Raw genomic sequence first — 25882 nt, 5'->3', positions numbered from 1 at the left:
ATAATGAAGGGTCAAAGGTTCAAAACCCAAGAGAAACCTCCAAGGCAACCCAAGAGAAGAGGTAGATCATCCGTAAAGAACTGAGAAGTCTGATGGCTACAGACGCCTCATCAGCAACCCGAAACTGGAAACAGGAAAGAAATGTCTTCAAAGCACTGAAGGGAAACACGCCACCAAGAATTCCACAGTGCTGTTTTTCATTCAAGAGTGAGGGCCAGGGGCTGGGGCTGTAGCTCAGTGGTAGAGTGCTTGCCTGGAAATATATATATATATATAAAACTGCACATATGGTATGACGCTACATTGTGTATAACCAGAGAAATGAAAAGTTGTACTGCAATTGTGTACAATGAATCAAAATGCATTCTGCTGTCATATATAACCAATTAAAATAAGTAAATTAAAAAGAAAGTACATATATATAGTGCACAATTTCAAACATGCAAAAGTTGAGAGGCAGCAATTCAGACCCTTCTGGAAGGAACCAGAAGTCAATCTGAAGTAAGTAGAGGGCTTCAGGAAACAGTTGTGATTTGGCACAAATATGTTGAGTCTAAGTATGTGTAGTCTGGGGCCTTCAGGGCTAGAAAGAACACGAGTCCACATTTTAAAGTTGGTACATGCCCTGGGAAGAAGAGAAAAGGGGAGACGATCCTTTAGGATCTGACTTCGTGTTTCATTTAATTTCAAGACACCATCAGTTTTAATATATGCCTTTATTGTTTGGGCCACTAAGATTAAACTTCATAAGTGGGCTAATAGGAGACCCCTCATGAGGCTGGGACATTCAGATTAAGAGCATGGTGACCCACCCTGCAGAAAGGACAGCAAGTACATGTCTTGACTTTGGTGTTGGGAGGAAAGGCCTCTTGCTGGCGAACCTGAACTGCAGGCCAGTACTTCTGCAGGTTTACAGCCAAATCCAGTGCTGCCCAAAACCTCAGGCAGAGAAGACAGTGGCGTGCAACCTCCGTTTGGTAGTGTCCCCAAGTGATGTAGAAGGAAATGCAACTTTATCTCTGAAAGAACTCAGCTTCAATCTTGGCTGACAGCAACTGTAAGATGCATCCTGATTTAAAAAAAAAAAAAAAAAGTTTAAATAAGTAAAAGGATATTAAATGGCCTGGGCGTGTGGCTCAGTGGCAGAATGGTCACCTAGTGTGCAGGGCCCTAGGTTCAGTCCCAGCACCACCACAACAAAAAAGATGATAATGATTTTTAAGTGCATCTTGGGGTGGGCAAAGCAGACCAAATACAGTGCAGGTCCCCGGTGCACAGGGTGTGGAGAGGGTGCGTCAGGAAATATTTTAGGAGCAGCACCAGTGAGGGGTAGCACCAGATAGCGGCTTCGTCGGAAGGAGATGCCGAATGAGGAAATGCCACATGCTGCCCTGGGAAGTGACAGAGGCTGTGTGGTAAACACATCCATGAATTTGTCGTAAGGGTAAGAGCCAGTTTGTGTTAATACCTTCAGTGCACACTGTAGGGTGGGAACACGGGATGTGGTTGTGAATGAGGCCCCTGAACATTCCTTTGGGAACTTGACGAGTGAACGATAATTTTGCTGGACACACACTGGGCCTGGGGCACCAGCAAGGTCACCAGTGTGCAGGGTGCTATTGAAAGCTGAGGGGGCGATGGGGCTGCAGATGGTTGCTTAGCAGCCAGGGCTGAACGCCTCCTGCAGCAGGGAAGAGCAGTGGACCCCGCAGGCAGGAAGAACAGAGGTTGCTCTGGGGAACTGAAGTCCACGGTGTCATGGTGGCCAGGGATCAATGGTAGCTCTCCAGCAGGACAAGAGGCCACCCTGGGGTCCCTTTTTTGCTATGGTGATGCCTAAGAATATGTCTGGTCTTCCACACTGCGATGATCACCAGAGGGAAGGTTCTAGAAGCTTCTAGCAGCAGAATGCACCTAGTAGGTGAAAGAGTTCCACCAGGGGGCATCACATCAGATCAGAGATGGCTGCGAGCCATTTGGTTAGCAGCGTTAGTCGGTGCTTATAACAAATACCTCCCAACAGCCTGACCCCTGTCCTTGGCACCTCCAGAGAGCATCACAAACCACAGCAGCTGTGAGCCGCGTTTCCCATCTCCAGTTGCCATGGAGATGCTTTGCTTTGGATTGAAATGTTATCAGGGGCTACCTCGAAAATCATTTTCTTCCTTGGTTGGTTGTTTCACACCACCAGTAAACACATTCCTCTTGTTTAAAAATGACTTTAGATTCAAAAGAATATCATTCGGCTGATAACATGACTATCGTTTAACATATATATAAAATAAATCAGCCGTGGGTGTGAAGAACCAGCTTCTCCAGCACATGAGATCAGTAAGAGCCTTGGAAAAATTGCCCCGATCAGGCCAAACCCCGGGGTCCTAGGTTCTCTGCAGGACAGTCCCAGGTTCCGGGTTCCAGGGCCCATTGTCCAGGCCCAACAGCCACATTCCGCATCTGTGTACAGACCCACAAGGCTGCAGGGTCAGTCCTCGAGCTGTGAGGCCCCCTGTTCACACGTCTTGCATGGACTGGCTCATTCCTGTCTGATTGTCTTTAGACCCACTCAGCGCTGGGAAGGCGAGGAGCTCACAGCACCCCCTCCCTGACCCGGGTTCCAGCAGCTCAGTCCCCACCCACCCAAGCAAGTACAGTCACAGCGCCTCTGACACCGTCAGGTCCCACAGACTAGATGAGCATTGTATATTTCAAATAAATCTTCCAAGCCAACCCCACACACAGCTCCAGAGCCTGGCAGATACATGCATGTCACACACACTGCCCTAGTGGCCATGACTTCCCCAGAGCGCCAAGGCTCCCAGGCCCTGGCCACTTGAAGAGGACTAGGGACCCTTGGGGCACAGAGCCCAGCTCCGCCAGGTAGGTGGCTTAGGGACAAGCAGCATGGGGCAGGGGATGGATAGTCACAAGGACTTCCCTGAAACTCAGCAGCCACAGCGCTTATCAGCCCTGTCGCCAACGGGAGCCATGTCCAGGGGGGTAAAAAGGAAGGCAAAGAAGAACAGGACCAGGCTGGCATCACGGAAATTTGAAATTGTGGGGCCAGGCTGCATGGTTCACTTTGAACCCCTGCTGTTGGCAGGATACACGGAAATGATCAAGTACATGACTGTCCAAGGAAATCAAGTGAGGTGGTTCTCAGCTCAGGGAGGGCCCCAGAATTCCAAGAGCACGGCACAAGCCTACACCAGACCAAGTCAGGATCTGTGAGGGGGCTGGGCTCAGAAACGGCTGTTTTTAAAGAGCCAGGGTGTCTTTTTCTTATGGCTGCCCCCACAAAGTACCACAAACTCGGTGGCTTCAAACATGACTCTGTTCTTCGAGTTGTGAGGTCAGCAGTCTGCAGCAGTCTTCGTCTAAGGGCTTAGATGAAGGTGTCACAAGACCGGTTCCTTCAGAAGGTGCCTGGGAGAGGCCTTGGCCTTTCCTGGCTTCAGGCCTTGGCCCCTGGACAGGGCGCCCCAGTCTCTGTTTCTGTCACCACCCTGCTGGGAATGTCATCCGGTCAGGTTCCCTTCCACTTCCTTGTCCCCTCACCACTTTGGGCCTTCCGGCCTCCCTCTCACAGAACCCATAGGATTACATTTCAGGGCCCAGCCAGACAATCCAGGAGAATCTCCCGTTTAGTCACATCTGAAAATTCTCCCTGGCCATGTCAGGTCACATCCACAGGTCACATCCACAGGTCCCAGAGGTCAGGGGTGGGTGTGGTGGGGAATCCATTACTCAACCTACCACAACACAGGAGACTCTGTGGGAGTGATCCTTTGACTTCAGCCACTGTGGGCAGGTCCCTACTCCGGGCCTGGCTGGCAGACCAGAGTTGACGAGCTGTCAGCATTGAGGCTTTCCCCTGAAGCTCGTCCTGACCGTCCAGGGCAATCCCAACAGCTCCCGCTGGGAAGCAGGGAATGCCATCCGGTCAGCTTCCCTTCCACTTCCTGGTCCCCCGACCCCACCCCAACCCACCCCGCGGACCTGACATGTAGACGCGCTGTTTGGCCTAACTCCCAGCTGAAGGCAAGACTTAGGAAATGACCTGCAGCGTTCCTCTCTCCCATGTCCCAGCCGCCGTCAGCCAATCCAGTGGACTTGCAGCCAAATTTGTCATCCACTGTCACATCCCCCAGTGGGGCTCCGACAAATGTGAAGAACAGCTTGAAGAGACCATCAAAAACTGCCTGTCAGCAGCCGAGGACAAGAAGCTAAAGTCTGTCGCGTTCCCACCCTTCCCCAGTGGCAGGTAGGAGGCTTCCTCTGGAGTTGGTTTCTCCAGGCTTTTCGCTGGGAACCAGTGGCTGTTCAACTCACACGTGGTCTTCCATTCCAGAAGACGCAGCCAGGGCTCGCCAGCACGGTCAGCAGGTAGCCAGGCAGTAGAGTAAGGAACCAGCTTCCCACCTCCAAACACAGGGAGAGACGGGCCTCCTGGTCGGCCAAGAGGCTGCTGTCCATGGCTGGGGCCAGCCCCTGCCTCCTGATGTCCAAGCCCAGGCAGAGAAGTGGCTGTAGGGAACATACTGTGGCAGAGCAAGGTGGCATGTCAATTTCTGAGAGCCTGCTGTGTTCAAGCCCACATCCCAGCAGCTACCCACGTTCTAGAATGCACGATTGGAAAACACCAGGCTTGAGTCGGGCACAGTGGTACACGCCTCTACTCCAGCTGCTCAGGAACCGGGGGCAGGGGGACCACAGGGCTGGGCAACTGTGGACCTGTGTTGTAATCCAATTCTTGGCAGCGGCTTCTGTGACCAAAAGACCTGACAAGAACAATTTTAGAGGAGGAAAAGTTTCTTTTGGATGCCGCAACACGTGACTAAATCAGCCAGGGTCACTCCAGGTGAATTGGGCTGGCTACTATATAATCACACAGACACAGAAAGTACCTTTTTTCTTGGGGCTCAGCAACAATGGCTCCTCGGCCCCAGCTCCCACAAGGAAGCAAGAGAGGCAGACAGAGGGAGCGTGCCTGAAGCCCTATGTATTGAGGAGAGCCTTTCAATAGAACATTCCATCCAAAAAAGGTAAGGGGTAGTATTACAGAGGAACCAGAAGGCAGCCCACTCCCCCCATTGCCTCACTCCCCTTCTGAACGGAGATGGGGATCCACCTGCTTCCAGGCAGAGGAAGCCAGTCTCCACATTTCCATCACTCAAGGCTAGGGGGCGCTCAGCTCCTGGGTGGCAGCTCCCGACATTTGGTGCTCACAGTTTCAGAGATCTTGGTCCATAGACAGACCAAGATCCATTGCTCTGGGCCCAAGGTGAAGCCAATCATCAAGTGGATAGGTATGGCAGAGAAAATTGGTTCAGGTCATGGAACCAGAAAGCGAAAGAGAGAGAGACAGAGAGAGAGAGAGAGAGAGATCCCCTTACCATGGACAAAAATACAAACCCTAAAGACATGTCCTCAGACCCTCCTCCTATAGCCACACCCTACCTGCCTACAATTACCGCTCAGTTGATTCAGTGGATTAAGGCACTGGTTACTTAAGGCTCTCCTAACCCAGTCATTTCACCTCTAAACTTTCTTGCGTTGTCTCACCCATGAGCTTTGAGGGATACTTCATACCTGAGCCACAGCACCCTGGGGGATGTAGCTCAGTGGTTCAATCCCCAGAGGGAGGGAGGAAAGGAAAGAAGGAGAAAAGAAACGAATGGAAAGGGGAAAGAAGGGGGGGCGGGGACACCAGACTTGAAGGCCTTGCTACTCCAGTGTGGTCTGTGGAACAGAGGTGGGGACATCTCCTGGTTAGAATGTGGAACCTCGCCCCCATCCTACATGTCCCGCTGTGGGATTCCTCTGCTGCCCCGGGGTAACAGCAGGGCCAGGACGCTGAGGTAGGGTAGACACTCCCAGAGCTATGAAAGGCGTCACCGAGGGGCGGAGGCTGGGCTCTGTAACCTAGGCAGGCACATCACTGGAAGAAGAAGAGAGAGCCGAGAGGCCTAGGTCCCTGCTGTAACTGTGTCTCCAGCACAGCCCCCAGCTCTGGCCCTCCCCAGTCCAGCCTAGGCACTGCAGGCTACATGGTCTCTAAGTGGGCCTTAGGCAGCGTGTTCCTCAACAGAATGCACACACACCCACACGCACATGCACAAGAATCCACATGGGGCAGGCCCATCCTGGACCTGTGCCAGGGGTCATTAGTGGCTGACCCCAAGTAACCATTATGGCTGTATCTCATGAGGCCAGTGGACAGCACTCTCGATGGCTCCCTGGTGCTTGGGACTCTTAGCAAACTTCCACCGGCCCAGTCCTACCCAGAACCACTGTCAAAATCACATGGGCAGGTCCAAGAGCTCATGAGAAACAGTGAGGGCGTGGAAAGGAATTTTGAAGACAAGCTAGTAAGCATGCATTTTTGCTCTTATTAAACAATCTGTTTAGTATTGAAACCAATTTTGAGGAAGCTAATAAAAACCTACGTTTGCTTTTATGAAGGCCAGGTATTTTAATGCAGAACTGCTAGATTTTGTTTGTTTGTTTGTTTTGTACCAAGGATCGAACCCAAGAGCACTTAACCACTGGGTCACATCCCCAGCCCTTTTTGACTTTTTATTTAGACACAGGGTCTCGCTAAGTTGCGTAGGGCCTCACTAAGTTGCTGAGACTGGTTTTGAACTCGCAATCCTCCTGCCTCGGTCTCCCGAGCTGCTGGGATTACAGATGGGTGCCACCGTACCCAGCTGAATTACTAGAAATTTTTAAGCCAAGTTCTACCTGATTCAGGCAATACAGCTTCAAAAACAGGGCAACCTCACCTGGCAGCCCTATGATGTTGGCCAAAATCATACCCGTCAGTGTGGGACCTATAAAGTGAGGACGAAGTCTCCCACCAACCCCTCCAAATGACCCTTTGACTAGGTCAGAGGTGACTCTATGCATAGTGATGCCCCACTCAGTACAAACAAGAGCCCAAAGCCAAAATCAGAAGGAACCCAGGGCTTTGCCCTCCCAGGCTGAGGGAAGAGTTAGGACCCTGGATCTTGGGACCAAAATGACGTGGGCTCTCCTTTTGCCTTGGTACAGAAACTGCTTTCCCAAACAGACGGCCGCCCAGGTGACCCTGAAGGCCATTTCAGCCCACTTTGACGACTCCAGCGCGTCGTCACTGAAGAACGTGTACTTCCTGCTCTTTGACAGCGAGAGCATCGGCATCTACGTGCAGGAGATGGCCAAGCTGGACGCCAAGTAGCCGCTGTCCAGCAGGGATCGGAGGAAGAGCCACATCATGAGAGTGGGGTTTTATTTTTGAAAAGGAGAGAGGAAGGGGAGCAGAGGGCAGCAGGGAGCAGAGGCAGGAGCAGGTCCTGCCACCGAGGGACCCTCTGCATTTTATATTCTCCTTACAAAGGGCCTTGGTCCGTATTTAACCAGGTCTCCACCAGGGGTTCTTCCCATGTGTTTTCTTCCAGTTGTTTTAGAACTTTTTTTAAAAAAAACACAGACCTCGTTTTAGATTTATAGCATTGACTTTTACACACACTCACACACACACAAAAAAAAATCCTTTTAAGATTCTTAAAAATCTTTTGTTCCTCCTTTATCCAAGGGAAGAGGGCGTGAGAGTCAGCTGGGCTTGCTGGCGTGTCCGTGGTGGAGAGAAGATGGGGATGACATCGCTCTGGTGCTTTTCTCTTCTGGTTTAGTGCCCCTCCCCCCTTCCCCTATGACATCTGTAACGACTCCTCAAAAGTTCTTTGCTTTGGGCTTTTTGTTTGTTGGTTTCATTTCATTTTTTTAAAGAAAAGGAAAAGAAAAAATAAAAGATCCAGTGTCTTTCTTATAACATATTCTTTTATTGCAATATTTTCCTCTATTTGGAAAACTGTGTCCCCATGAACGGATACCTCTAGAATGTTCTAATAAATAGAACAAGGCCTGTCACTGACTGGCGGAGATGCCCGCCATGCTAGGTGATGTCCATGGCCTGTGTGGTCAGGTGGCGGACCTGCCTCTGGGAAGAAGGAGCGGTGATGAAGCCACAAGAGGGGTCACCAACCTCCGGGAAGCAGGATGTCTCACTTAGGCCTTGGCAACAAAGTGGAACAGACGGCGGGGTATAGCCCAAACGTGGGATGGGCTGAGAGCCCAAGTGAGTCTGGTGGCCCCAGCACTCTGCCCCAGTCCCCAGAGGCCACCATCAAAGATGAGCAGGGATGGGGAGGGCAGGGAGAGTCAGCCTGAATTTATTCATGTGAGCTCATCAAGTTCTACCACGGAGATTTAACCTAGGGGTTCCAAGATAGACTCTTCCACGTTGGAATGTCTCTCCCAAATACAGGAGTCTAAATTTTAGACATTACTGCTCTAAGCTGGCCCTGCAGACGAGTGCCAGGGGTTGTCCAGGAAACCAGAAGCACAAACCTCAAGGACCCCTTCTCACCCCCAGGAGCTGGAGTTTTGTTACTTATAAATTCGCCAGTCAACAGTGCCTGGAAATATACTAGGAAGCCCCGCAGAGCCCCCTTCTGCCCCCTGAAGGGTAACAGACGCACCCTACCATCAAATTCTGCTGCCTTTCCTTACCCCGCTCCAGAAGCTGTCAAGCCTGGCTTCAGCCTTGACCCCTGCCCGCTCTGTAAAAACTCACTGTCGGGACAGGTTAACCAGAAGGGGTATTCTGTCTTTGTTCTTAAATGCACCTATGGTATGTAGTCACGATCTTGAAATCACAAAGCTTCAGGGGAATTAAGGCCTGAAGGGACTAGCCACCTGTACCTACATGCACCTGTCATCCCGGCTACTCAGGAGGCAGAGGAAGAGGACCACTTGAGCCCAGGAGTCTGACACCAACCTGGCCACCAGAGTGAGACCCCATCTAAAAAGACACCACAAACAAATCTAAAATATAGGCACCAACCATAAAAAGGAGTTTAAAATGAGGCTCCTGATTGTTGTGGGATGTAGAGGCTTCACCACCCCACGTGACGGAAAAGGTTTGGGGTGCAAGCCATCTCCCCACACCGGGGCTTCTTCTGTGGCTGGTCTCAATTTGCAGGTTCTCCTTCCTGTTCTCACAGATGGACACCAGGCTCCAGGAGCCAGCTCTCCGCACCACCCTGAGAGCTCTGAACACCACACCAAGCCCACAGGCACACACACACACACACACACACACACACACACAGCACACCTCACACCAAGCCCACAGGCACAGGCACACACACACCCTCGCTCACACACACACCACACCAAGCCCACGGGCACAGGCACAGGCACACACATGTCCCAGAGGAACCTGCCACTCCCCACCCCCCCAGGCCCTCCAGCCAGCGCTGCTGCAAGCAGACCTTCCGCACCCAGAAGGAATCCTCTAGGACACGTCTTTTTAATGCCCCCCTCGCGATTGGTTTTACATGCGTCGTGCGTCCACACAGTACATCACTGGCATCTCATTCCACAGGAAGAGCCTGTGCTTTGGCACTTGTCAGCCGGGTGCTTTTTGTCCAGAGGCCCGTCATCATCTGCAGTAGTGACACGTCTGCCACATGGCCTCCCCATCAGGGTGGGGACTGCCTCATGGTTTTCCAGCTCGTGGAGACAAACAGGTCCCTGCTCTTGGCCAGCCGCACCATGAGCCGACCGACGTAGAAGCCACTGATCTGGCCCACGCCATCGTTTCTGCCCATGGACAGGAGGAACGTCAGCGCACCTGGGGAGCACACACAAAGCAGAGCCACTGAAGGTCACGGGCCGCGACTCCCAGGGCACACCTCCTCCTGGGCCTTCCGACTCAGGGCAGGAAGGGGGGGTACGATTTTGGAAAGGCAAGGGAGTCCCCAGCTTATTTTTAAAAAGCTTGAGAAGGATGTCTCTATCATCGGTTTCGAGGGTGCGGTCTAGAGGCCAGCCTTCGTACAGCACTAGAAGTCTTCCCTATCTAACCCCAAACTCTCAACACCAGGAGGCCCCTGAGCTTCCCTCACCTGGCTTGTAGGCCTTGAGGGGCCTCTGCTTCATGGAGTTGACGAGATTGGTGACAGCGATGTTGGCATGGAGGCCGGCATGGTAGGCCATCTTGGGCTCCTTCACATCAGCACAGTCGCCAATGGCATAGATGTTGCTGTAGCCCTCCACCTGGAGGAACTCGTTCACTCTCAGAGCGCCATTGCTGGCCAGCCTGCTCTCTGTGGGCAAGAGGACACCCAAACCAAGTCCTGAGCTGCTGCACTAAGCAGCCACCAGACACGGGGGATGAGGACTGGGTGCTAGTTCAGAGGCCCCCAAGGTGCATGCTCAGAGGCCCATCCTCCACCCTCAGAGTTCCTGCTGGGGTCCCCACCTCGGACCCCTCCTGCAAAGACAAGTTCACAGCTCCAGGGCGGAGACCATCAAAACCCCAGCAAGCTGCCTTCTCCAAAATGCATGGGACTCTAACTCCTGATACACTGCACTGGCTAGCCAAGCTTTAAATTTCCTTTTGAACATAGATTCAGAATTTTAAAATAAATGCAAGGTTTTAATAAATGATAAACTGAGCCAGGCATGGTGGCACCTGTCTATAATCCCAGTTGCTCAGGAAGCTGAGGGAGGGGCGGATTGCAGGTTCCAGGCCAGCCTGGGTAACTTAAAAGGACCCTGTCTCACAATAAAAAGGGGTGGGGATGTAGCTCAGTGATAAAGTATCAGGGGTTCAATCCCCAGAAACACAAAAAATAAAATAAATGATAAACTACTTTAAACAGTTTTTCTTTTTTAACAGATTAAGAGAAATTTTCTTTGACATTACATTAGGACACCCGCCCGGGCATGCTTCCTCTGGAGTTGAATCATCCCTCCTGCTGGGCACAGGAGCTCCTTGACAGGGAAGGATGTTCAGAAGTAAATGATGGCACCCGGAGTCCCACAGCGTCCACACTGACCCCTGGAGGCCTAAACACATCAGTTCCTCCCCCCCCCTCCCAGACTTCCAGGTAACTCAACAGCTAAATACTGACTTGTAAGAAAAGAGGGCGCAGCCAGTGGTGGCGCACGCCTAGAATCCCAATGGCTCTCAAGGCTGAGGCAGGAGGGTCGCCAGTTCAGAGGCAGCCTCAGCAACTTAGCAAGGACCTAAGCAACTCAGAGAGACCCTGTCTCTAAATAAAAAATAAAAAGGGCTAGGGATGTGGCTCAGTGGTTAAGCCCCTCAGGGTTCAATCCCCAGTACCCCCCCCAAAAAAAGAAATGAGGGTATGTTATGGCCTACTCCCCAAAGGAGTCAAATGTTCAGATTTGAATGTGGAGAAAACAGGGACTGTGAACAGAGAAAGGCCTGACCCAGAACTTCTCCCACATACCTATAAAAATAGCAGGAAATGGGTCTTTCTCATCTCTCAGAAGCCTGTTCCTATCTCTTACCACTAGGGGACAGTCCCAATGCTAGAAGATTCTGGTCTCCTAACCTAGATCCATAGAGGTCACCATTCAGAAGAAAGCAAGTGGGCAGCTAGGAAATGGACAGGGGCGCTGGTTCAGGGACACGGACTACAGGGCATTGCAAAGAATGCTGGAGACTGAGGCGGTGGCCCGGGTCACCTGCTTACCAAATGCACTAGAGTAGGCAGAACTGTTGATCTTGATGCCATTGCAGAGAATCACCAGGTTGGTGGCCACCTCCGTGCCCTTGTCTGTCTGCACTTTGATGTACTCGCGATACTCGTTGAGAGGAATTTCCTCCAGGTTGCTCACCCGCTCACCTGCATGGGAGGGCAGGGTGGTCCCATGACCAGGAGGTGGGCAGAGGCTGGCAGAGGCTGGGGCCGTGCCAAGGCTGACGGTGGGAAGACCTGGGCTGCAGCGGCCCAACTAGGCAATCACTCCACCCCCTCCCCCACCGTGCCCTTCCCTCGGGCCCTTCTGTGTGGACATTGGCCCCAGGGCATCCAACTGGAGGAAAGTTCCAAGCAGCTGCTGGGGGAAGTGAAGCTTGTGAAGAAGTTCTGGGAAGAGTTATTCAACAGAAAACCTCAAGCCAGCCTTGCTGAATGTCAGCAGTCCCCCTGTCCGTCCCAGCACACCACTGGCAAGGCAAGGACAGGGAAAGGCAGAGAAGCCGCCTTCCTGGACCCTCAGCCTGAAATCAGGGCACTAACTGTCCTTCACAACCAGGGAGGGACTTTCATAGCAGATGCCTCGCCACCTTACCCACAAGGCACAGGATGTCAAGGTCCAAGTGCAGTCAAGCATGGGTGTCCCACCACTGGGATCAGAGCCCCCTCTAAAATGCTGGGTGGGCCAGGCACAGAGGCCCACACCTGTAATCCCAGTGACTCAGGAGGCTGAGGCAGGAGGACCACAAGTCCAAGGCCAGCCTCAGCAACTTACTGAGATCCTGCCTCAAAATAAAAAATAAAAAGGGCTGGGGTACGGCTCAAAGGTTAAGTGCCCCTGGATTCAATCCCCAGTATCACAAGAAAAAAAAAGAAAGAAAGAAAGAAAAGAAATAGAATGCAGGTCTCTCCCTCCCCCCAATCTATATCAAAGCCACATTCATTACTCTCAAAATAAACCAACAAAACTATTCCCTCTAGCACAAAAATATCGAATTTTAGGGCAGATCCTTCAAATGCACTTTTTTAAAAAAAATCATTCAGTGCTGCAAGTGGTAGAACCATCTGTCATCAGCAACTTGGGAGGCTGAAGCAGGAGGATTAGTAGTTTGAGGCCAGCCTCAGCAACTTAGTGAGACACTATCTCAAAATAAAAAATAAAAAGAGCTTGGGCCAGGCACACACCTGTAATCCCAGTGGCTCAAGAGGCTGAGACAAGTTCAAAGCCAGCCTCAGCAATGACGAGGTGCTAAGCAACTCAGTGAGACCCTGTCTCTAAATAAAATTAAAAAGTGGGCTGGGGATACAGCTCAGTGGTTCAGTGCCCCTGAGTTCAAACTCTGGTACCCCCCCCCAAAAAAAAAAAGAGCTGGGTGTGGGAGTACCCAATCCCTAATACCAAAAAAAAGCTTGATATATATAAATCATGGGCTGGCGCTCAGTGGTAGAGCGCTTGCCTCGCATGTGTGAGGCACTGGGTTCGAGCCTCAGCACCACATAGAAATAAATACATAAAGCTATTGTGTCCTTCTACAACTAAAAAAAAAATTTATATATATATATACATCATTCATTAAAGAAGTATCCCACAGCACCACTTAGCAAATAGATCTCCCCCGTCTTTCCTGTGCCCTAAGCACAGCAAGCATTGCTGCCTGCATGACATGGCCCTCCAGCTGGACGAGGCGTCAGTGGGCTGTGACGCTTAGGACTGTTCCTGGTGCTTCAGGCTGATCCCCAGGAGGCAGAGGAAGGGAGACTGGGTAACTGTGGCTGGGCTCTGAGCCGTCCCAGTAGGTCAGGGGGGCTGAAGTCCACACGTACTCAGCAGCAGCTGCACGCCCTTCCTGAGGAGGATCTCCTTCACTTCCTGCCGCACACAGGGCAGGAGCTCCTTGTCAGCCAGGGGAACTTGAGAGTGAATGAGAGTGACCTGGGAACAAAACAAAACATCACTCAGCGCTCGCCATGCCCAGGGCAAGCCAGGACATTCTCTCTCCAGGTGCCGAGGGCTCTCTATCCCTGCCCCCTGCACCCCTGAGCATCAGAAAGATCAGTGCAGGCTGAGGCCACCCTCCTGTGGGCAGAAGGCACTGCTAGCCAGTTGATCCCACGCCTGGGCAGGCAAGGGTTTGCCCTGCAGGCTCCCACCACGTGGCCATCCAGGGCAAGGGCTACCCCATCAGGCAGGGACCAAAAACCAACTGAGTGTGTCCTTGTTCAAGTTGGCTGTCGGCAAGAAGAGGTACTCAAAGTCTAGGTTTTATTACCAGGGCTTAAATTCTGAAGGTGACACAATGCACCTTTTTTTTTTTTTTGGTTCCAGGGATTGAGCCAGCAACACTTAACCACTAAGCCACATCCCCAGCCCTTCTTTATATATTTTTTCTTTTTTTATTGATTTTGTTATTTTTTTTTAAATACACGACAGCAGTGGAATGCATTACAATCCTTATTACACATATAGAGCACAATTTTTCGTATCTCTGTATATAAAGTACGTCAATTTATGCCATTATACATGTACTTTTTTTGCATTACAATTCTTAATACACATATATACCACAATTTCTCATATCTCTGTTGTATATAAGGTATGTTGACACCCAATTCAAGTCTTCATACGTGTACTTTGTATAATGATGACCACCACATTCCACCATCCTCGCTAATCCCCTTCTCCCTTTCCCTCCCACCCCTCTTCCCTATCATTTTATTTAGACACACGGTCTCACTGAGCTGCTTAGTGCCTCACTAATTTGCTGAGGCTGCCTTCAAACCCGTGATCCTCCTGCCTCAGCTTCCAGAATCGTTGGGATTACAGGCGTGCACCACCGCGCCCAGCTGACAGAGTTCACCTTTACAAGACATCTCCCTGGGTCTGACCCACGGGGTTGGCCCGGAAAGCAGGACCTCTCCAAGAACAGGACACCCCCAGAGCAGGTCTGCAGAGTCAGTGGCAGGATCCTGGTTCCCTGGGAAAAGTCTCTGCAGAATCTCTCTTTAGCACAAGACAGGAAACACACAAGCATGCACAGCTTCTGTGAGCAGGGTTCTGACCTCCAGAGCCCTCAGAAAATTCCTGATGCTCCTCAGGTAAAGTCAAAGAAGCTCCAGGCCAAGGTGGCCGCCTCACCTCTTTGTCAGGGTATTCTGTCTTAATCTCTGCTGCCATCTCCACTCCAGCGGAGCCGCCTCCCACCACCACGATGAACTGGGAGCGCTGGACCTGGAGAGAACAGGGACACAAACACACCTACATATCCACCCTCCGCCTGGCGGTTCCACCTGTGGTGTGGGCTCCCTGCCCAAAGAAAGGTAGAGATCTCTCCATATTTGGGATCCCAGTAGCCTCCTCCTAGGGTCACTGTGCCAACTGACTGCCATCACAGGAACTGAGCCTGCTCTAAAACCCCAAAGCGCTGGGCAATCAGGAGGGCAGGTGAAGGTGAAGGGACAAGTCTGGCCACACCAAGCAGAGCCTGAGCAGGTCTGGGGAGCTCATGTCCAGGCCTCTGTGGCAGGCCCAGGGCCTCTCCCAGGGACTGTCTTCCAATCTCCAATCTCCAGCTGCTTCAGCAGCTCTGAAGTGCCCACGGTCTCCCTGCTGCGGCCCCAGCTGTTCCCTCATCCACCTACACCTCCCCACGCCTATCCGCAGCAGCTCACCTGCTTCACCATGTCCTCATAGGCCTGGATGGCAGCCTGCTGACAGGAGACCTTATTAAACTTGCCAGGGAAGGGCCCACTGCTGCCCGTAGCCAGGATAAGATGGGAGAAGGGCAGGGCCTGTGAGGGACAAGAAAAAGAAAGATGAGCCGGGCACAGTGGCGCCTGCCTGTAATCCCAGTGACTCGGAGGCTGAGGCAGAAAGATCACAAGTTCAAAGCCAGCCTCAGCAACTTAGTGAGATCTGTCTCCAAATAAAAAAATAATAATAAGAAGAAGAAGGGCTGGGGATGTGACTCAGTAGAGTGCCTCTGATTCAATTAATCCATGCTACCCACTCCAAAAAAAAAGAAAAGAAAAAGAAAGATAAGGGTAAGACAACGTGGGGAGGCCTGGGTTTCCATATCTAACACCAGAACCCCAGTATCCAAGGAGCACCAGGCAGAAGAGGCCCGTGGGCACACGGAGGACACCATCCTTTTGGAAGGAAGTGAAATCACCAAACCAGGGGGGCCAAGGGATGGCACCAGAACCCAAAGACCTAAACAAGCAGATTTTACCTCCTGCCTGCAGAATACATGACCCACAGCGCCAGACCCTACGGGAGGGGAGAGGCCCCACTGCAGAAGGCAGGTCAGCAAGGAACAGGAAATCAGGCACAGGGAACGCGCTTCCAATGTGGAGTTTAGAATCTCCTGGACAGCTTAGAAGGCTCTTCCCACCCCTACCAAAAGAACAGAGTGGGGAGGGGGAGGAAGGAAAGAACGGAGGGAGGGAGGGGAATATTGTTTGGAGCCTAAGTATATAAAGGTGTTCCAGTGGGAGGGGGACCAGAGGCCGTCTGGACCCACTCAGCCCCTGCTTTTGAGCTCCGAGGTGCCCTCACGGACCCTTCCAAGGCTCTGAGAAGCACAGATCAAAACTGCAGGACAAGAGACACTCAGTAATCTTTCCAACTAGTGAGTCTCAAGAGCGAGTGATTCACACTAAGGCACATACTCATTGAGGATAGGAACTTGTCTCCCACTTCCAAGCCCCATTTAGCTTAGATACTGCACTGGGGGCTGAGCTAGAGCTGTCCGTCAATAATCCATCCTGAGGGCTGGTGGCTGCTCACTGACAGAGCTCGGCCCTCTGCAGGCACATGCCAGGCAGCATGCTTGGTTCCCTGGGGCGAGGATCATGAAGATGAGTGAAGGAAACCTCAGCCCCCAATGGCCTCCCCATCTGGGGAACATGGCATCATGCTTGTGCCTAACTTTTACTTCTAGATAGTGAGGACAGTTTCCACGGCTGGCCCGGCCTGGTCCCTGTCCAGGACACTGGCTTCTGGAGCAAGGACTCAGGGCTGAAAGTGCCCGGATTCCCATCTTGGCTCAGTCTTTTGCCAGCTCAGCTGGGGGACCTGAGGCAGGCCGTTTAATGTATATGAAAAACGAGGATCCCACCTGCCTTATACCGTCATGGCAATCACCAAATGAGATTTACATGAAGGATCAGGACAGTGCCTGGCATACAGGAAAAACTCAAGAAATGCCTGCCACCATACTCTGTGGCTGCTGTGGTCCAGCCTCTCTCCATGAAGAACCTATCTGTCCCGCAACAGGCAGAGCTTGGAGGCACAGAGGGCACTCTCTCAGCCCTAGAGAGACTGGTCCTCCAGCTAGAGGACAGCTGGGTCAGCCCACCGCACTCACCTCACCACCCTGCAGCAGCACCATCTGATTCTTCAGGTCTATCCCGACCACCTGGCCCTGCCTGAAGTTGTCCTTGAAGGTCACTGAGTAGGAAATGAACGTCTTTTTGGCAAACCCTGGGGAACGGACACAGAAGAGTTCACAGTGCAGAACCAGGCTGAGCTTCTCCTGAGCCACATACCAACAGGGGCACCCCTGGCCACAGCTAGGTCAACAGGGGCACCCAGGTCCCCCCGACTGCTAAGTGCCAATCTAGGCCCCAGGTCTTTGGAAAAGCCCAAGCTCTGACTGCGAGGCCTTGTTATGGCAACTGCTTAAGCCACTGACCGGAAAGAATCTATTGATGACATTTAGGAAACCCGCCCTACATGGAGAAAATAGGTCCCTGAAATTAGGTCCCACTGCAGTGACAAGGCCATGCTCACAAAGGCAGCCCCAGAAAGGAGCCCATTACCACTCTCCACGGAGGCCCGGAGGGCGGCCACGTTGTGGTGGAAGGAGTCCTTCATGTCCACCAGCAGGAAGGGGATGTTCAGCGCCTGCAGCTGGCTGGCGGCCGCGATCCCGCCGAAGCCCCCACCCACGATCACCACGTGCAGGGCTCCCGTGTCCGCAGAGACCTGGGACCCCATCCTGAACCAGGCACTACTGGGCTGGGAGAAGAGACCAAATCAGAGTCAAGGTCAAATGTCATGAACTGACCTTCACAAATGAGGTCAATCCTTCATGAATGAAATTCCAGTTTTGTAAAATGTGAATTAAATTCAGAACTGCACCTCCGCCCCATCCCCCACCCAGCCTGCTCCCTTCTCCAGAGGCACCCACTTTTACCACGTGTGCATGCGCCTCCCCAGAGATATTCTTTGCACCTACAGTTCTGACAATTTTTGCACATGTTTAACAAACTATTCTGCACTTTTTTACCCAGTATATTTCACCAGACTTTGGAAGAGGGTAATAATCACTCAACAACATTTACATGGACCTTCTACTGACATGCTCTTGCTGTGGCCCCTACTTTATAATGGCAGAGCTTACACAGTCAAAGGATCAGGTGGATAATGTAAATGGTGTGGGAAGCTGGGCAGGTGAACAGTAGGGAACGGGGAACAGGCGTGTGGAGAACTGGCCGACACGGGCACAACTAACAGACAGAAATTCCTCAAGCCTTGCACCAAGCAAACACTACAACCACACCTTGCTAGGCTTACAGGCTATGGCCCAAATCTAAGAAGGTCAATTAGCAGGGTCTGACGAGATGGCCTCAACTTCTAGCTCTTTTCCCAAATTTCAGCTCCTCTGAGACTCCTCCAAAATAGAATGTCGCTATGATTTGAATGTATCCCCAAAAGCATGCTGCAACTGAACACAGGGGCCCACGACCCGCCATCCCAGCCACTCAGGAGGATCATAAATTCGAGGCCAGATTTAGCAACTTAGTGAAAGTCCATCTCAAAATAAAATTTTGCAAAAGGGCTGGGGATGTAGCTCCATGGTAGAGCATCCATGGGTTCAATCCCATAGTATCATTTAAAAAAAAAAAAAAGAAGCGTGTGTTGGAAACTTAATCCTCAATGTGACCATATTGGGAGCAAATGGGAAGTGCTTGCATCCTTTAGGTTCTAATCCATGAATGGATCAACAGTCATGTAAAAGACCTTGAGGGGCCGGGGCTGGGGCTCAGTGGCAGAGTGCTTGTCTAGCATTCGTGAGGCACTGGGTTCAGTTCTCTGCACCACATAAAAAATACCTAAATAAAATAAAGGCATGTGTTCATCTATAACTTGAGCCGTTCAAGGCCAGCCTCAGCAACTCAGTGAAGCCATAAGCAACCGTCTCAAAATAACAAGGGCTGGGAATGTAGCTCCATGGTAAAGGGTTCTTGGGTTAAATCCCCAACAAATAAATAAATAAAAGGCCTGTGGCTTCGTTTGGTCTCTTGCTCTCTCACCCTCTTCGGCCTTCTGTCACGGGATGACACAGCAAAAAGGCCCTCTCGCGCAACCCTGCCCTCCTGGACTCCCAGCCTCCAGAGTGTGAGTCAGTCAGTTCTGCTCACTCCAAACGCCCCGTCCGTGGTATTCTGTTGTAACAACACAAATGGGACTAAGACAGATGGGGTGTGACAATGGGGTGGGGAGGAGGAGCTGGCACGGGGCCAGGTCCCGCTCCTACAGCTTTCCTGGGACAGTCAGGAGACATACCCCCCCAAAATGGGGACAGCAAAAAGTCCTTCTGGGCTAAATCTCCAAGGAATGTCTGCGGGTGAGAGAGACGGTCAGGAGAAACGGTGTCATGCGGACTCCTCGGTGAGAGGTGAAAGGGGACAGCAAGGACCCAGGGACAGGTACGGTCATGTAAGAAGCGCGTACAGGGCCAGATCTGCAGGCTGGACTCACCCCAGGCTCACACTCACCGGTGACCAGTTCCCAGCAAACTGAGAGAAAACCTTGATTAAGTCTCAGGGGAACTGGAATTCAGGAACCCGTGGCCCAGAGCCAGAGCTGGGGCCATCTGAGGCTGAGGAAAGCAGTAGCTGGGTCACTAGATGCCCAAACACCGAGGTGGACAGAGGGGAAAGGAACCATAACCACGTGGCCAGGCGTTATGGTTAAGACATGAGGTGTCCCCCAAAAGCTCAAGTATTAGACGAGGCAAGAATTTCGGAGGTGAAACAACTGGGTTGTGAGTTATTACCCTGCTCAGTGAACTAATCCACTGATATCAGTGAACCAGGTGGTAAGTGTGGCAGGTAGGGTGTGGCCCGAGGAGGTGAGCGGGCCTCTCCTACTTCCTGCGGACCATACCCTGAGCGGCTCTCCTCCTCCAGGCCTTTTCACCCTGCTGTTTGCCTCACCTCAAGCCCAGAAAAAGGGAGTCCGCCACCTGTAGACTGAGACCTCTGAAACCATGAGCCCCAAATAATATTCCTCCATATTGTCTTAATTAGGTCTTTGGATGCCAGTAATGGAAATGCTGACTAAAACATCAGGGCTCCCCCAGCCCACCTGGGAGGCTGTGGACAGGGTCACCTGTAGCATCCCAGTCTGCCCCTAGGGAGGCTGAGGGACTGGGGCTCTAACCAGGGATCTTGTCTCTGGCCAGCTGTACCCCAGAGAAGGACACATACGGTGTGCAGCCTTCAGTCAGAGGAAGCTGAACTCCTAAGAGCAGCCGGGGGCTGTTGCGGACACTCGCTCAGTGACAGGCAACCAACCACACCTGCTCCCAGACTGTGCCAAGTATAGGTGAGGGCTGCCGAGGAGGCGCCGGGGAACAAGCAAGGGTCACTGCACAGAGAGCATCGAGGCCCAACAGCCCTGCGAGCTTCGGGGAGGAGGAAGCTGACAGTGGGAGGGCAGGCAGGGCTGTCAAGGAAGGAGGACATGCACTCTGAGGTCAGTCTTGAAGTTGCTGAAGCTTCATGGGGGTGAGGGCTCCAGGGGACCTTCTGGGGTCACACTGCAGCACTGGTAGGTCACTGCACTGTCCTGATCATCAGTAGCCTAGAGTTCAGGCCTCTCTAGGCCTCAATTTACCTCCATCCGCGATGGTGCTCGCCTATCATCCCAGCGGCTTGGGCGGCTGAGGCAGGAGGATCCCAGGTTCAAAGCCAGCCTCAGCAACTTAGCAAGGCTGTAAACAACCTTGAGAGACCGTGTCTCAAAACGAAATATAAAAAGGGCTGGGGATGTGGCTTAGTGAATAAGTGCCCTTGAGTTCAATCCTTGGCACCAAAAACAAAAAAAAAATGTACTCCCTCTCATGAGTCGGGGCTCTAAGGCCCCACCAGCTCTAACACCCTGAGCTGTCATTGGACACGTGGGGTTCCAAGCCGTGGTGACCCCAACATGGTCCCCCAATCTTCCCACAGCCAGGGGTGGCTTACAGTCAGAACTCTAGGCATCTTCATGGACGTTCAACTGCCCACTGCCAACCTTTTTCCCTGAGGGACAGAGGAGGTTTGGAGGTGATTTCCAGGTGTTTCCCATTGGTCAGATGATCCCAATGCGTTGAGGTTGGAGGATCCCTCCCATTTAACTGAACCCTGGGCAGGGCTGGGACCAGGATAGTACTCATGGGGACAGGGCTCTCTTCACAGCCCCATATCCTCAGAAAGGTTATCCAGAATTGATCCCTAGTATTCCTCAGGCTTACTCTTCCAACTGGGCCAGAAGAATGTCTCCTGGGAGCCAGGAGCCAGGAGGGCTCAAGGTCCCAGGCACAGGTAGGAGAGGGCACCAGGAGCTAAGCAGGGCCTGGGACGTGGGAGGCATCAGGCAGGCCACAGGTGGAGTGTCTCACCTGCCCCTTCAGTGTGGGAACCCCTGTGACGGGCCCTGCCCTAGGGGCTGGCAGCCAGTGATAAGGTAGGAAAATACCCAGAAAGCCTCCCTTCCAAGCTGGTTGGGCACGGGCTCTGAGAGGCTATGGGGGGCAGAGGAGCCACTGGGTGCTAGATCACACTGGGCCACCCAGGGACTCAAAGGCAATATCCAAGAGGTCTGAAAAGGAGCGAGGGGACAGCATAGGCCACAGCCCTGGTGGACAGCAGTGGGAGTTATTCAGGGTACATGTGGCAGAAGGGGTAGGGTGCGCAGGAGGGCAGGGGACAGGGGCCAGCACAGATACCACTGCGTGCCTGTCAAGGCAGCTTTAACTGCCAGGTAGGCAAACAAGGCTGTGACCAGCCCCTCAGGGGACACTTCCCTGTGCAAAGAGAAGCCAGCAGCCCCAGGGCAGGCCTCACAGGCGGTACTTTGACCAAAATAGTTTAGCAAAATAGTTTTCCCTCAGTCCCCAGGGGTCCTTAACCTTTGCCTCACCCACCAAGGCAGGCCGCCCCCTCAAGGCAACCGCTTCTCCAGAGTTGGGGAGGCCTGAAGGCACATCCAGACCTCCAAGGGCAGAAGGCAGGGTTATGGGACAGGAGGTGCTCTTCCACTTCCTGCTGCCTGAGGCCTCTCCTGGAATCCGTCTTTTTCTCCTCTAATGACCTCTGACAGCCTCACTTGGGGATACGAACCAGGTACTATCCAGCACATTCCACCCTTCCTCGGCAGCAGCCCCTCACCTAGCACTTCTGGACACCCCCACTCTCCTCGGCTCTTGCAGTGTCAATTCTTACCTGGCCCCTAAGGACGGCTGGACTCCTCTCTGCTGGGCCATGACCTAGTTAGCCAGACAGCTCAACCAAGGGCTGCACTTCAGGCCACCTACCCAGTAGGTGCTCAAACTATATGCATGGAATGAATGAGTGTTCAATTACCTGATCTAACAAGGCAATAGTACAGGCAAACCTCAATCAATGAGAGACTCCATTAATCCATGAAAAACTCCATCAATGGGAGAATACAGCACAGGACATATATATCCACCCACTGGGGAAATCACATCTTTGTTATTATTTTGAGACAGAGTCTCTCTAAGTTGCAAAGATTGGCCTCAAATGTGCTATCCTCCTGCCTCAACCTCCTGAGTAGCTGGGATTAAGGCACTCAGCCTTATCCCCAACTTTTTCATAGACAAACTTTTCATGTGGTTTGCACTTGGAATTGCTCAGTCAGACATGAGCCTGATCCCAGGGGGTTCTTTTTTAATAATAAGAGGCCTTTAGGAATCCACTGGAAAGCAAAGAAGTCACATTTCTGCCAAAGCTGATGAGAGGTCAAGGCTCAGAAGACACAGTAAGAGACAAGCAGGCCTGATCAAGGCAAGAACATCGCCTGCATTGCTTCACAGAGACCACATCCAACCCAGGACTTTTTAAGTCATCATGGCTTCCTCTGAGGGTAGATTTCAACACTGGCCTTTGGATAGTCATGTTTCTGGAGTGGCCACCTTGGATGATCAGGCCACTAACGTGTGACTCGATGGGCTCTGAGCGTCTCCTCTTCTACCTCAGGGATAGAGAAGAGCAGGAGACCTCCCTCACTGGACACTAAAGGCCAGGCTGAGAGTGGGCACTCCAAGGCCAGCCCCCCCAGGGAACCCATCCCAAATATATATATATATATATATATATGACCAATTTCCAAAAGGGACTCAAAGTCTGAAGACAGGCTGGGTGCCATGGTGCAGGCCTGTAATCCCAGAGTCTCCGGAGGCTGAGGAAGGAGGATCACAAGTTCAAGGCCGGTCTCGGCAATTTAGTGAGGTGACCAAGCTTCTCAGAGTCAGTCATTTTGATATCTCCTTCACTCTACCATGGTCTGCTGCATGTGCTCTGGGACCCTGCTTAAGCCTGGCCGGCCCCAGAGCGCCTCCCACCTGCCCAGCTCCATCACTTATGGGCAGGGTAGTCCTGGGCAAGGCCCTGCCCTGGTTTGGGTTTCTGGTCCTCAGTGAGATGGAAGTGGTTTTGAAGAGCTCTCTCTAGGAACTGAGGTGAGGCAGATGTCCTCTGAGGGCTTGGGGAGCCCCAGCAGCAGGCATCTGTGCAGAAGCTAAAACCTGATACTACCCTGAAGTACAGGGGCAAAGCCCCTTCCAAAACTCACCCTCCCAAACCACCTCATTCTCCCCAGCTTCTCCTTAAATCCCAGGGTCAAAAAGAACCCCCCTCTTTGGCACTGAGGATTGAGGGCGCTTTACTAATGAGCTACATCCTCAGCCCTTTTTATTCTTTAGCTTGAAACAGGGTCTTGTTAAATTGCTGAAGCTGGCTTCGAACTTGCGATCCTCCTATCAGCCTCGGGAGCAGCTCGTCACTGGGATCACAAGCATGCGCCTAAGGCCCAGCTCAGAGACCCTTACTGGGGAAGGAGGGAAGGGAGTATTCGGTGTGGGTGACATTGGGAGGGACGCGTCCAACACTGCCCACTAGAGCAGTTCCAAGTTGACTTGGAACTGCTTGAGAGTTAGTTCAGCCTCTGCTGGTCTTCACCCCGCAGAACCTCGGCCTCCTGATGCACCCCAAGTCGATGGGCACTCGGCTGTCTCCTGTCACTTTCCTTTTGAAGATTAAGGTTTCCCTCTGCCCTCAGTACTCCAGGACCTCCCAGGACCCGTGTCACACCCGCGGAACCTCAGCTTCCCCGCTGTCTCCGGCTGGCGCCCACCTTTCTTGGCAAGGGTTCAGGGAGAGGACAGGGCGGAGAGCCCCCTGCGCTGTCTCGCGGGTGTGGGATGCTCAGGCCTGCGCCGCGTATCCTAGGCAACCGCCCGCTGCACCCCGCGACCTCCCGACCTCGTCCGCCGTCGGCCAGGCCCCCGCTCCGCGCCCCTGTTGGGGTCCCCGATTCGCCCGGGCCGCTGGGGACCTTTCCGAGCACTGGCTGCGCGACCCTGGGCGCAATTCTAGCCCCATTCTTCAGTCACGCCAGCGCGAACTCACCAGCCGCCGCCGACCCGGCTCCTCTCCGCTGCGATCGGATCGGATCCTCAGGCGTCTTCCGGCGCCCGCCCCGCCCCGCCCCGCGACCGCGACCGTGCGGACAGGGCGGACCCAGCGCCGCCCTCCGGTCCAGCGGCCACGCCTCGGCGGCCCGGAATAGCTTTCCCCACTCCCGCCTCAGTGCCCTGGGCTTCGTCCCCTGCGGCGCGTGGGACTGACCTTGACCGCGGGTGAACTCTCAAAGTTTGAAACACGGTCCCTAAGGCTGCCTGCCGGCGCCCCCAGCTCCAGCCCTGCCCGGGCCGCTCCACGCTGCTCAGTTGCTGGGTAACAGCCCCAAAGCTTCTCCCGCTGGCAGGCTTTACAACCCTGGGCACAACATCCACCTCCTTTCTCCACGAATATGTATAGTAATTTCGTTTGAGCACCTACTGTATGCCGGGCACTGTGCTAGGGACTGGGGAGATAAAATGAAAAGCAAAACACACAAGGTTTCTGCTTTCATGGAAGCGATAACCTAGGGAAAGGCTAATGCTAAACATCACCCCCCAAAACAATTTCTTGTACCACCATTTGCAGTCAAGACTGCAGGCAAACAGATGTCCATCAACAGATGAATGGATTAAGAAAATGTGATAGAGGGCTGGGGCTGGGGCTCAGAGGCAGAGTGCTTGCCTCACACATGTGAGGCACTGGGTTCGATCCTCAGCTACATACATACATACATAAATGTATTGTGTCCATCTACAACTAGAAAAAGAATATTTAAAAATAGAAGGGCTGGGAATGTGGCTCAAGCGGTAGCGCCCTCGCCTGGCATGCGCGCGGCCCGGGTTCGATCCTCAGCACCACATACAAACAAAGATGTTGTGTCCGCCAAAAACTGGAAAATAAATATTAAAATTGTCTCTCTCTCTCTCTCTCTAAAAAAATATTTAAAAAAAATAAAAATAGAAAATGTGATATATATGTATGTATATATATATATATATATATATATATATATATATAGAGAGAGAGAGAGAGAGAGAGAGAGAGAGTTTTATTCAGCCATAAATAAAAATGAAAGTATGTAATTTACAGGAAAATGGGTGGAACTAGAGACCATCATGTTAAGGGAAAATAAGTCAAACAGAAGGTCCAAGGGTCATATGCTTTCTCTCCTATGCTGGAGCTAGAGAGGAAAAAAAGGAAAGGAAAGGTGGGGGCAGATCTCATGAAAATCAAAGGGACATCAGCAGAGGAAAGGGACCAAGAGGTGGGAGGCAGGGAGGGAGGGGGACATGCTGGAGAATGGTATTGGCCAAATTCTCTTGTTACATGGTGTGCATATATATATAATAACCAATCCCATCATTATGTACAGCTATAAGGCACCAATAAAAATGGGGAGAACAACGACTGGAAGCAAAAAATGGTGCAGAGATCTCTCTTGTAAAATGGGGAGTTAGTTCTGGGCAAAGAGTAGGGAAGTGGGGGATCTCAGAGAAAGAGACAGACCCTTATTAGATGGAGACCCCAACTTATCAGGGTAACTAGTCATGCTTATTTCTTTGGTTAAGTGAACAAAACTTCCCATGGCGGCTTGTATCAGAACATGAACATAATCAACGTAAATGTCACCA

The 25882-nt window shown here is 52.2% G+C and overlaps 2 protein-coding genes across 3 annotated transcripts in view; one reads left to right on the top strand and one right to left on the bottom strand.

Annotated features, from left to right (window-relative positions):
• The window catches only part of Macroh2a2 (macroH2A.2 histone), a 53384-nt gene extending 45658 nt beyond the window's left edge, over positions 1 to 7726 (top strand). Inside the window, exons 8-9 of the mRNA XM_027931292.2 lie at positions 4087 to 4261; positions 7051 to 7726. Coding sequence (XP_027787093.1) covers positions 4087 to 4261; positions 7051 to 7216 — 341 coding nt within the window. The 3' untranslated portion in view covers positions 7217 to 7726. The remainder of the gene's footprint in view (positions 1 to 4086; positions 4262 to 7050) is intronic.
• Positions 7727 to 9330: 1604 nt separating this feature from the next.
• On the bottom strand, positions 9331 to 24364 carry Aifm2 (AIF family member 2). 2 transcript variants are annotated; one of them, XM_071611210.1, is made up of 10 exons: positions 24258 to 24327; positions 18873 to 19004; positions 17376 to 17574; positions 16922 to 17037; positions 15225 to 15344; positions 14692 to 14784; positions 13380 to 13488; positions 11550 to 11702; positions 9951 to 10151; positions 9331 to 9676 (listed from the first exon to the last, which is right to left on the bottom strand). In XM_071611210.1, exons 3-10 carry the CDS (start codon positions 17551 to 17553, stop codon positions 9525 to 9527), a joined length of 1122 nt encoding a protein of 373 aa, XP_071467311.1. In that variant the 5' UTR covers positions 17554 to 17574; positions 18873 to 19004; positions 24258 to 24327; the 3' UTR covers positions 9331 to 9524. The 2 variants fall into 2 exon arrangements, with proteins under 2 accessions (XP_071467311.1, XP_027787089.2); XM_027931288.2 differs by lacking the exon at positions 18873 to 19004 and having other exon boundaries at positions 24258 to 24364.
• Positions 24365 to 25882: the final 1518 nt, after the last annotated feature.

This window comes from Marmota flaviventris, chromosome 4 (assembly GCF_047511675.1).
Source record: "Marmota flaviventris isolate mMarFla1 chromosome 4, mMarFla1.hap1, whole genome shotgun sequence".
Classification (NCBI taxonomy): domain Eukaryota; kingdom Metazoa; phylum Chordata; class Mammalia; order Rodentia; family Sciuridae; genus Marmota; species Marmota flaviventris.
Note: the sequence above shows the minus strand (reverse complement) of the source record. Positions and strands in the feature narration are given on the sequence as shown.

Bases quoted from the DNA above. Each gene is read 5' to 3' on its own strand.
- Aifm2 (XM_027931288.2), bottom strand. From the start codon at position 17,553: ATGGGGTCCCAGGTCTCTGCGGACACGGGAGCCCTGCACGTGGTGATC. The intron at 17,038-17,375 runs GTAATGGGCTCC...TCCGTTCCCCAG, and splicing joins CCGGGCCTCCGTGGAGAGTG to GGTTTGCCAAAAAGACGTTC. The intron at 15,345-16,921 runs GTGAGTGCGGTG...TGTCCCTCACAG, and splicing joins TGCTGCTGCAGGGTGGTGAG to GCCCTGCCCTTCTCCCATCT.